A 12852-nucleotide genomic window follows, 5' to 3' on the forward strand; every position below is an offset into this window, starting at 1 on the left:
TATTTTGAGATAAGAGGGTATATACACCGTCTCAAACCTCACTAAAATAAGCCATCCTATACGTACTTTTTAGTCTTATATATGTTTTTTTATGGCGGCATCACTGAAATGTTTTTTAATTTTATATTATTATTATTATTATTATTATTATTATATGTTCTCCATGATAATATTTTGGTATGACAATCCAAACGTATTCTGATTGAATTTGGTGTATTTATCTTTCATAAAAGACTAGGGTCTATCCGAGTATGTCTTTTACTGCTGGATGTAAGGAAACGTGTCTTTTGTACACAGGTTGGCACACAAATTTTACCAAGTCACATTAACATGTTCTCGTAAAAGATTATCAAACATGTTAAATGGCACTCAAAACATGATTTTATCAAAAACAAAGAGGCCCAACTCCATATGGATGTTTAAAATTAGTAGGTAAAAATTGCGATCAAGATCATAATCACTATGAGGTTTCATTAGGATTTAATTGTTTTCGAAAAAACTGTTCGGAGCACTATAGATAACAGTCAGAAATTTCCCATCCAAAATGGACCAGGAATCATATAAGATTGGGCTGCAAGAGATTTCAAACCCACAGCCCAGTTTGCGACTCAAATGGGCCACATTACTTTGGACCCACCAATTTCGCCCTCTTCGGTTTTCATTTCTCTGCTCCATCAATGTAACCACTGCCTTTATTGTCGGTACTGTCCTTTAATATAACAAGCCTTGTTCACTCAACAACCACAATTGGTTCTCTTGCAAGTAGCAACATCACAGTAAAAAAGAGGATTTCTCCATCCAAAAATCCCATAATTAACTCCCTAAAGCCCAAAATATGTAATGAGCCAAAGATGCATACGCTCATTGCTTAGTTAGGGGTGAGCATGAGCATGAGCATGGTATTGGCTTAGTTAGGGGTGAGCATGAGCATGAGCATGGTATTTACCGATACCGTGATTTTGATATTATGATATTTGGTATGGTATATGGTATACATTTAAAATTTTTTTGTTATATGGTATGATATTCAGTATTTACAAACGACATACCAAAATATCGAATATCATACCGAAATATATATATAATTACATAATGACATACCAAAATACCGAATATCATACCGAAATATATATATAATTACATAATGACATACCAAAATACCGAATATCATACCGAAATATATATATAATTACATAAGTAACTTTTATATACAGAGACAAATATAATACTTAATATTAGTATAAAAATGTTTAACATTGAAACTAATATAATACTTAATATTAGTATAAAAATGTTTAACATTGAAACTTTTGAAATGTTTTTTGACGTAATTAACTAATAAAAAAAATTATTTGTACTTATTTTTAAATATTTCTAAATCATTAATGTGTATTTATGACGAGTATATATTGTTGAAGTTAAACTCAACAACTATGATTACTGATTACCATACCGCCAAATACGTCAAAATATCGAACCATATCAAATTAATATGATATTGTAATGATATAATGTTTTACGTCAAAATATCGAACCATATTAATTATTGTAATGATATAATGTTATAATGTTTTAAAAAATGAATACGGTGCCATGCCCACCCCAATGCTTAGTCATACTTACCTTTATATATTTTATAATTCCCTTTTTACCTTGATTAGATAATTTAGTCATACATTAGTTATTGTAGACATAAATTCAGAAATTGAAACGGGAGTAATAATCATAAAAAGGAGTTGTTTGTTCTTAAAATAAAGTAGTATACACTGAATTGGCCAGCCTTGAATCATTGTTTACCAACTTTGGATTATTTCAACAAGCCCCATACATATGAAACTTCCCGTACCATTGACTACTACTACTACTACTACTACCACCAGAGTAGCATATTTTTCTTCGTTACGCATTGAAAAAAACATAGCACAAGCCACGAGAGTTGTAAAATAAAACTAGAAAACTAGATCACTTGGCACATAGTATGGTAGTATTAGTTGTTACGGGGCGGTGCCAGTAACGCCTAAATCTTGCTTGTTTTCATCCTTTCCAGCACCAAAAACAGGACCCCCTGAGCCTGCTGCATCATCCACCTTGTCCTGAAGTTTATCAATCTGAATGCCCTTCTCATCTTCACGAGAATGGAGATCCATTCTAGGCTTCTTGTCCACCTCTTTCTCATTAATAACTGATTCATATGTAGTTGGTGTTAGAGATCCCTTTGGTTGTGCTCCTTGCGCCCCCGACATTATTATATTACATGCAATTGTATAATATGCTCTACCAAAATTATAATTTTGTCAATTCCTTTGTAGCTGCAACTACATCTTATACCAGCATCTGCATATATATATATGAGTATGCTTCAATTGTCATCTCTGAATGATTTAAGAGGCTGCCACGTTTCTTGCATGAAACTCCCATGTGGCTAATTTAGACAAGTTCCACTTGGTATAAATTATATGCACGGTCAGTTAAGGGCTGAGTTGGGACGTTAGAAGTTCATCCGATTTTCTTTGTTAAAAAAATTAAACCATGCTTAAAAATTAAATATTTTCTTAATAAAACTGGTGATTTCCTACTGCCATGTCACCGGTTAAAATGATTTAGTGTTATTACGTTCTATATCTAAGTTTATTTTGGACTGATTATAAGAATTGAATGGTTGTTTTCACGTCCAGATAATAAAATTACGTGAAAGTATTTTGATATTTTCTAAATACATTTAAACATCTCGATCAAATAACACTACTTGTTGAAGTCTTTGAATAAGCCAGTTTGAGCAAGAGAAAGTATATATAGTATTTTACTCGATATCTACTATAAGTGACGATAAATTGCTGAAGTAGACAGCTTGTAAATGATACAGTGATTTTATTATATCATTCTTAATTAATTATTATAAGTTATTTTTATATTAAAAAATTAATAATATTTAATTTAAAAAGTAAAGTAGATATTTATGACGTGTTTGTTTCAACTGTTTCAACCAGAATATTAAAGGATAACTACATATCTCAACAAACATAAATTTTTAATTACCCTATTTAGCCTAAGTTTTAATTAATTACAATTCATAATACCCTCTTGCCTATTAATTATTCCTAATTACAATTCATAGTGTCTCCCATGTATTTTTTATCTTTTCTAATTTTTTATTATTCTCCTTTTTTTTTCCTTTTTTAGTTTTTTTTTTTTATTTTTTCTTTTCTTTTTTCCTCTTTTTATTTTTTTTATTTTTTTCTCTTTTTTCTATTTCTCCCCTTCTTTTTCTCTCATTTTTTCTCTTTTTTTTTTCTTTTTTCTCCTTCTTTTTATTTGTGCGAACTAGCAAATACAAATACAAGTGTGAACTATAAAATATAAATATAAATGCGAATTATAACATACAAATACAAGTGTGAACTGTCATTTGTATTTTTTAATTATTAAAAAGGAACAATTGCTTTTCTTTCTACGAATACTTATTTGTATTTAATAATACGAGTTATATTTATTGATACAAATAAATACAATTCAAATTTTTATACAAATACAATATATACAAATACATATTGTATTTATATTTATAAAGTCATTTGTTTCATTTGTTTGTAATTATATTTGTATCAAGTGATAATTATTTATTTACAAATATGAATGATAAATTTGATATACAAATACAAAATGATACATTTGTATCAAATGATATATTACATATTTATATATTTTAGAATCAAGAGAATACAATTAATGCATTTACTTATTTGTATAAAAAATAAATGATAAATTGTACATAGTCACGGCTAAATACAACATGCAATCAACTTACAAATACAAATACAAAATACTTCTTTAAAAATAAAAAGGTATTGATGAAAATAGAATACATATACAAGTATAATCCAAATATAATCTAAATATACAAACACAATAAAACCATAATATAAATATAATTCAATATAATGTGCAGTCAATTATAAAATACAAATACAAAACAATTCTTTAAAATACAAGTGTGAATTATATAATATATAAATGATGGTGCAAACTAACAAATACAAATATAAGTGCAACCTATAAAATACAAATACAAATGTGAACTATAAAATATAAACACAAGCCCAATTTTTAAAATACAAATACAAATACAGTTATATCAATGAATACAAAAATATAAATGACGGTATAACTGCAAATACGATAAATAATTATGGTGTTTACGTTATTATCTATGACTTGTGCTCGACTAGTCATATTTTTTAAAAATATAAAAAATATCAAAATAGAACAAAAAAGTTAATAAAGAGAATAAGTACAAAAAAAAAAAATCAAATAAGAAAAGAAAAGAAGAAAGAGAAATAAAAGTTAGAGACTAAAGAGAGAAAAAAATCAAAAAAAATAAAAAGAAAGAAATGAAAAAAAATGATAGTGTTTTTTACGAGACTAAATATGCAGTGTATTTATATTTTTTATGAATACAGACCATTGAATAAAAGTGAATACAACAGCTAAAAATCGAATACAATGGTTATAAATGGTAATTATATAAAATGTGGCTATGGAAGGAATGTTTTTATAACAAAGTGCTGCTATTTTTGAAAGATCTCCTTTTACTATATCATTCTTAATTAATTATTATAAGTTATTTGCGTATTATAAAATTAATAATACATAATTAAAAGGTAAATAGATATTTATGACATGTTATAGATCATTTAAGCATTAGATAATTAATAATATTTCATAAAAAAGATAAAATAGACAAAAAATTATAAGTTAACTATTGATATTTTAAATTAACTTGACGACTTATATGGAGTCCACTTAAAGTTTTTTTCCATCAATATTTTTTATAGTAATTTTATTATATCACTTTTAATTAGTTAGCCATTGATGTTTTAAATTAAGTTGTCGACTTATATGGGGTTCACTTTAAAATATTTCACAAGTAACTTTTATAATAATTTTATTATATCACTTCTCAAAAGTTATTATAAGTCATTTAAGTATTAGATTCTAAATAATATTTATCAATAAGTAAAAATAGATAAAAAAAAATTATAAATAAAAATGACCAGATGAAGTACTTTATAATGTAATATTTGAGTCAAAAAAGGTTTGAAAGTAGTATACCTGTTGAGATCTAAATTATTAGATTCAAATAAAAAAATTAAATACATAGTTACGATCTAAGATCTGAGTGATCAAAATATTAATTTTTATTACGTACAACTAATGAAGCATAAAGTACATAAACAAGAAAATTAGATTTTAATTATTTTAACAACTTTTTCATTTCGGTGATCGACATGCTTGCCAACTACTGTTTGCTCCGTAATTTTACTATCTCACCCCTAATTAATTATTATATTTCATTTACGTATTAAAAAATTATTAATAATTAATAAAAATAAATAAGTAAAATAGACATTTATGCCATGTCTATTTCAGCTGTTTCAACCGTAATTTACTACATCACCTCTAATTAATTATTATAAATTATTTACATAATATGATAAGTTAACCCTTTATATATTAAATTAACTTGACATCTTATACGAGGCTCACCTAAATTATTTTTACTAGTATTTTTATAGTAATTTTGTTATATCACTTCTAATTAGTTATTATAAGTCATTTAGACATATTTGCTTCGCTACTTCAATCATGATATTTGTTTTACTCTCGAAATTATATCGACATCACTTAAATTAAAATAAAAGAAAAAATATTATAAATTAGAATAATTAAAAGCTTAAATTATTTAAAACTATTTAAGAATGATAATTTATTTCACTGCTTTCATAATAATTTTAAAAATTGAAGCGTAGGCCTATCGGCACTAGTATCTCAATAAGAGATCATCGATCCTATTACTCATAAAGCACAACTATAAAGATAACTAAACATTTTATGTCACCTTAAAAAGAAAACAATGAAGCATGCCTAACGCAAAGGTAAATTCAAAAATTTTAAATTTGTAGGTTTAATTCGAGTTATACATGACAATTGAATGTGCAAATCTCTAAGGGGACTTATAGCTTATTTGGTCAAGTTTTTGTAAGACTAAAAGTGCTTATTTTCCGAGTGTCCGTGAGTGCAATTGGTCAAAATAGGCTTGGGAAGTAAATTGACGGATCATGGTCACAATTCACAACTTGGGTCATAGACCATCTAACCCATTATTACATCTCTGTGGGAACTACAGTAGTTTAGTAAAGTTTTTGAGTTTTATCTTGACTGACTGACTGTATGTATGCTGGCTGGTCATCAATTGATTTACGTAAAGCTATTTACAAAAATTTTGAGGCCAATTGCAGTAAAAGGGAGGGGATGAATAGCTTTTAATAGTTCATGAAGTCTATCAACAATTGTGAAGTTGATTAAGACAGCAAATCTCTGCTAATGAAGACAAAGCAAACGATATTACAGTAGTGGTTAGTAATGCTTTTGGGTTAGAAACCCCCACTGTCCATCTCACCAAGTTCTTGATTGCGGCTTTACCTTTCAGACTGGGCCCAAAATCCATGTGAGTTGGGCCCCAACTTCTAGCCCACTAAAACTTGTGGTTAAGGTTGGATCTCCATCTAGCTGCTGCACTCACACGTGGCATCAACCCATTGGTTGAAATTCTTGCATTGAACTTGTCTGAGTCAGCTATCCTAATAGTGTTAATGTCTGACTGACCAACTGCCACGAGGTCTCAAAAGAAAGAATTATCCAAAAAACAAAACATTTGAAGGACAAAAAAGTTTGATAATTGTGCACAAGAAAAATGAAGTGTTGATGCTGATGTTTCTGAGCTGTACATTAGGAATTGGTAACAGTAGCCCCACAAAAGACACGTTGGTAGCATTTGAATTTTTGAACTAGTAATCTTAATTTGAGTTTGGACATGGTTTTTACTTGGAAACATTTGAATTCTCATGTTTTGAATTTGAGTTTGGACATGATTTGAATTTGAATTTAGATTATCATGGCCTAACATCCCCTTAATGTTTTGTCAGTTGAAGTTTTAAATATTGGCACAAAATTTTTTGAGAACTTGAAAATATTTGTGTTGGTTTTTAGCTTTGGAATTGGAGAAATAACAGAGAAAGAGTTGGAGAAAAATAAAATACAACAATAGTGTTGTCAAAGAGAATTATTTTATTAATAACTCAAAACATATATTTATACCTAAATTTCTAACTACACTTCAATTTAAATTGAGATAACTAATTGCTATTTAATAATAAAGGGACAACTAATTACTAAGTCACAATAGGAATCTAATAATTTAAAACTACTAAAATTATCTATTCCTACTTTATTTCTGAAACATATTTTCAACACTCCTTCTTGGATCATAAATTGTCTCGGCTTCGGCTAAATTTGACCTCTTGAATAAATCTGCTAATTCATCTTTGTTCTTGCAAGGCTTGTGTGGATCTTCTGAATTATTTTGATTGCAACATTCCCTTTTCCTTCTGTAAGAATATAGTCGTCATTCCTAATTTTGACTTTCTTATTTTCCAAAGGCAGAAACTCTTTAAACAGAGTTTTGTTATATGTCATGTGATTTGTACAATCATTGTCAATCATCCAAAAATCAATTTTCTTGGTGGAAGAATATGTTGTCACAAATAAGTGATATTCTTCTTCTATGGTGATTTGGGCATTTGCTTCATACTTTTGAGATTTGTTTTCGCAAATCATAGCTTTATGACCAAGTTGATTGCAGATCTTTCATTGTGCATTTGGTCTCTTTCAAAATTTAGATGGAGGATGACCTATTTTGTCACAGTGCTGGCAAGGTGGGTAGTTTTTCGTCGAATTATTACCCTTGCTTTGAGTCTTGTGATTGGCTGCCAAAACTCCTTCAACCATTCCATCCTGCCTCATAAGCCTCCTTTGCTCTTGCGTATGCAATGTCTAGACACGTGATTTCGTCCTCTAAAAGTTCAATTTTTATTCACTTTTACCCATTTTTATTTTATCCTACCGTGTACCCTCATCTATGTTATTATACCCTCGCAAAATACAAAAAATAACAAACTCCCTAACAAATTCTATCCTATCCTAACCCCTACATCTTATCCTAACAACCCATCCAATCAAAATAAACCACATCACACCATACCCCACCCCACCTCACCACTACCCTAGCCCTACCTCACTACCCCACCCTCACCTCACAGCATATATACACCACACACAACTCACAAGAATCGGTGGTCCTCATTGATTTGCACACACCCACATATTGGCATACACACACATCACCGAAAAAGAGAGAGCATAGAAGGAGGGGAATCTCCATTTTTTTTCCTTCACTCCGAGGAGAATACGCAGTACCATATTCATACACAGACAAGTAGCACACAGGGAAAAACACTCTCCACTCATCCTCACACAGATCACCAAAAATACACACAACACCCATCGATTCACTCATAGCTAGTCACCAAAAAAATCCTCCACTCACCAAAAAACACTCAAGCACCGAGCAATACAAGCACACACATGCTGAGATTGGACGGGGAGAGGGAATCGAAGGAGAATAGGGAGAAAAATAGAGGAGATTGAGAGAGAGAGTTGATCGGAGTGAGGAAAATAGCGAGGGTAGTGTTTTCCGACGAAAACTTTACCAGAATCGCCACCGGAAAAGTACCGCCAGTTTTCTTTATTACACCGTCGCTGGAAAGCATGAACCAGTAGCAGATTCTTATTGAAATCGGCCTTGTTTTGAATCAATTTTTGCATTAGTTTCGAGTGTGGGTTAGGTATGTTTTGTTGCGATTTCTATGTTCGTTCATCGGTCTTCATACTGGTTCAAGGATTTGTTTTCTGTTTTGTCTCGATCGGTTCATCGTGGTCAGTTTGGAGTTTCAATTTTGGTGCTACCAAGTTTGGATTTGGTTCACTGTTGAGGTTCGAATTGAGGATTTCGGACGTGGATTCTACCGGGTTAATCGAAATAATAGATCGATTTTTGAAAGCACTGAGGTCCAATTCTATCTCCTCTCTTTTTAATTTTTACGTAATCGTGAATGATTTGTGTGTTGGTATGTTTTAATCTTGATTGTGTATTGGTTGATGTTGGATTTAAATGTTGAAAAGGGAATTGATAATCGATGCATGTGTTGATCATTGGTTGAGAATGAATTTGGGGAAGAATTGAAAAATTGATGAAAAGGGTGGATATAGATCGATTTAGGTTTATTGTTGTTTTGTTTAATTCGGAATAAATATCATGTTTTGGCATGAGGATCGGTAAGCAAATCATAGCTTTGGGTAGGCAAAGTTTAGGACTCTTGGTAATTTGTTGAATGTGTGAATAGTTGGTGGTTGGTTCTTTCTATTTTACCGCACAAGATTGAGAAATGTATTCATTTTATCGGAGAATGCCCCGAGATCTTATGTACTTCTTCACCGGGGAATGCCCCGAGGTATCTTATACTTGGAGGACGTTCGTGATGAAGGCCCGAGACATCGGGTAAGGCATTGGAGCGTAGTATTAGGATTAGCTTAGAATAGGATTTATATTTTCGCATGTTTTCTATTTTTGGACTGTATAATTGGACTAGACACTATATTTTGGATTTGTTTTGTTTTTGTATGTTTGATTGATTGTTTTGTGTGGTTTATACATTTGTGATGTCAAATTAGTCGATATGCTCTGTCTAGCGACCGTGGTCGAACCACGGGATCGAGGGGTGCCTAACACCTTCCCCTCGGTCAACAGAATTCCTTAGCCGGAATCTCTGTTTGCAAACCAGTATTAAAGAGTCAAAACCATTTTGAAAAAGGATATCCATGGGTGACTCGGCACACCTGATTTATGCCAAGTGGCGACTCTGAATAAAAAATGTAAATAATCCTTTTTCAAAACAAATTTTTATTTTTCATCACTTGATAATAAAAACCCTTTCGAAACTTGAAATTAGTTTTTTTTAAGTTGAGGAAAGGGGCGTGACAGAGAGCCGTCACACCCTGTTTTTCGTATTCCAAACGATTTATATTTTTAGTTCGAAAGGGTTTTATTATTTAAGTGACAAGAAATGAAAATTTGTTTCGGAAAAGGATTATTTACATTTTTTTACTCAAAGTCGCCACTTGGCATAATCTAGTGTGCCAAGTCACCATTAGAAAATTCTTTTCAAAACCATTTGACTCTTTAAACTGGTTTGCGAACAGAGATTCCGGCTAAGGAATTATGTTGACCGAGGGGAAGGTGTTAGGCACCTCTCGATCTCGTGGTTCAACCAAGGTCGCTTGGTAGAGTGTATCGAATATTTTTTGGCACTAAGAAATGTATAAACCGCACAAAAAGCACGCAAAATAATCAAACAAAACAAAACAATCCGAAATGTAAAGCCCAATCCAATTATTACAACCCGAAATAAAAAGGGACTGAAAGTAAACCTACGCTAATCCTAAACTAATGCTCTACCCGACACATCGGGCCTTCACCACGAACGTCCTCCGGGTACATGATACCTCGGGGCATTCCCGACTGAATAAATATATACAGATACTTCGGGGCATTCCCCGGCCAAATTATACAATTGAATTAAATACGATAAACTAGAAAGAAACATTCACACGCACATTCCAATATCCAACCAAAACATCAGTCTTAAATTCTTGCCTACCCGAACCTATATTGCCTATCCATTTTAATATGGCATAAATATATCACATTCACTTTTACCGAATGGAACAAAAGACAATAAACCAACATTAATCTACATTCACCTTTTATCAATTTCTCGATTCCACCCTCGCTAGCTTTGTTTTTTACCAATTATACCAAAATTACTCCAATTCGTTTCATATATCATCGAAAACACACCGTGAGCACAAAAATCATGACATCATAACGTCAACAAAACTTACCAACTACGATCACATCACACATAATCACAATAATTAAACACATTTGAGACAATAACAAGAATATAGAGTTGAGGGATGGACCTTAAACCGCTCTTTGACCAATATTATTCAACGAGATAAAGAAAACCCGTCTCCGACAACCTCGACTTAAGCTCCAACGACAAATCTTCAAAGAATCGAATTTATTGATAACAAAACCCAAGATCGGAACTCTCAAACCAGAACCCCAACGACGAAATAAATCGAGATCGATGGCAGAAATTGAAACCCCCAAACTGAAGTTGACTGCGATGAACCAACTGATCGGAATCCAAATGTAGTAACCAACGTTGATTGATTTTGGAACCGCTTTCGGATGAACAAAAGGGGATACTGCTACTGCTGTTCACCTTTTCTATGGCTGCGAACTGAGAAGATGAGTCGAATAACGATTTCGCCACTATCTTCAACTACGAACTCGGCCGAATGAAAGAATACAACGAGAGCTTTTTAGAGTAAATTTGAAAGGCTGAGACTTGAGGAGATTTCGTTTTTGACAATTTGGGTTCTTCAAGGTGTGCAATTATTTGTCCACTGAATCAAAGAAACAATACACCAAAGACCATTGAATTCCCATACATCTCTCTTCTTAGAGGTCAGAATTTTCAATATCTGGTGGTCCGAATGTTAACTAGCGTCGTTGGATGCTGTGTGTTGTACGTATATTTGTTGAGAGTCGCAGAGTACTATGTGCGGATGTTTTTTGGTTATGATGAGTGACGATGGAGGATTCTGTAAGAGTGTCGTGAGGAAGAAAAGAAGAAGATCATGGACTGCTCTCTATTTTTTTCTTTTTGATTAAAAATGGCCTCCTCCTCCGTGTTCCCTTTGTGTGTGTATATATAGGTTTTGAGGTGAGGGTGGGGTAGTGAGGTAGGGTAGGTGGGGTCATGTAGGGTAGGGGGTAGCGTGTGATGGGGTTTTTGATTGGATGGGTTGTTAGGATAGGGTAGGTAGGTGTTGTTTTTTAATTGGAGGAATAAGGGTTAGGTGTCTATTTTTATTTGGGTAGGTTGCTAGGATAAGACAAAATTAGTTAGAGGATTGTTATTTTTGTCATTTTGTGGAGGGATATCACACGGGTGAGGGTACACGGTAGGATAACATAAAATGGGTAAAAGTGAAGAAAAATGAACTTTAAGAGGACGAAATCACGTGTCTACATCATGCCCCCTTTGGATGTAAACACATGGTGTTTTGATACAAAGCAGTAGACAACGAGGCGGCATTTCGTCCTGACCTCTATTTAAAGCACGGAGCAAGAGGAAGGAGGAAAACCAGGTCTTGACTTAGGACATCCTACCCCCCCCCCCCAGTTATGAGGGGATCAAGTGACAAATATCTCCAAGGATTGGAAGGAGGTGGACTATATCGAGTTGGAGAGTCGAGTGAGGTTCCATCGAAGTTCCGGTCCGCGGCTCTGTTATTACATCAAAAATAAAAATTATAAGTTAAACCATAAATAAAATTACAAAAATCCTATTTATACAACTTCTGTTGGCTTATGACTCGACTTTCATCACCCTATTTTCAGGCGGGCTCCTGACTTGCAATTTCTTTCAACTTGTTGCTTGGATTTCAATTACTTCGCTTTGTTGCATGACTTTTCATTTTTTTTTACCCTATTCTCCAGGTGGGCTCTTGACTTGCTATTTCATCACTTTGTTGCTTGACTTTTCCTTTCTTCACTATGTTCTCCAGGCGGGCTCCTGACTTGCTATTTCATCACCCTGTTCTTCAGGCGGGCTCCTGAAACCCAAAATTAAAACTAGAACAAAAATTATCCCAAAAATTATAGTAAAGTAGTATTTTATTTTTGAAAGCGTTGTCCCATTTTCCAGGAGGGTCCTGAACAGAAAGTAAAGTCCCATTTTTCAGGAGGGTCCTGAACATAAGGTAAAATCCCATTTTTCAGGAGGGTCCTGAACATAAAGTAAAATCCTATTTTTCAGGAGG

General features: G+C 32.5%; 1 protein-coding gene across 1 annotated transcript; it reads right to left on the minus strand.

The window, feature by feature from the left end:
• Positions 1 to 1775: 1775 nt before the first annotated feature.
• On the minus strand, positions 1776 to 2315 carry LOC107861416. Its single transcript, XM_016706750.2, has one exon. It carries the CDS (start codon positions 2241 to 2243, stop codon positions 1995 to 1997), a length of 249 nt encoding a protein of 82 aa, XP_016562236.1. The 5' UTR covers positions 2244 to 2315; the 3' UTR covers positions 1776 to 1994.
• Positions 2316 to 12852: the final 10537 nt, after the last annotated feature.

This window comes from Capsicum annuum, chromosome 2, assembly GCF_002878395.1.
Source record: "Capsicum annuum cultivar UCD-10X-F1 chromosome 2, UCD10Xv1.1, whole genome shotgun sequence".
In the NCBI taxonomy this organism is placed as follows: domain Eukaryota; kingdom Viridiplantae; phylum Streptophyta; class Magnoliopsida; order Solanales; family Solanaceae; genus Capsicum; species Capsicum annuum.

Excerpts from the sequence above, each read along its gene's own strand:
- LOC107861416 (XM_016706750.2), bottom strand. The coding sequence starts at position 2,243 with ATGTCGGGGGCGCAAGGAGCACAACCAAAGGGATCTCTAACACCAACT.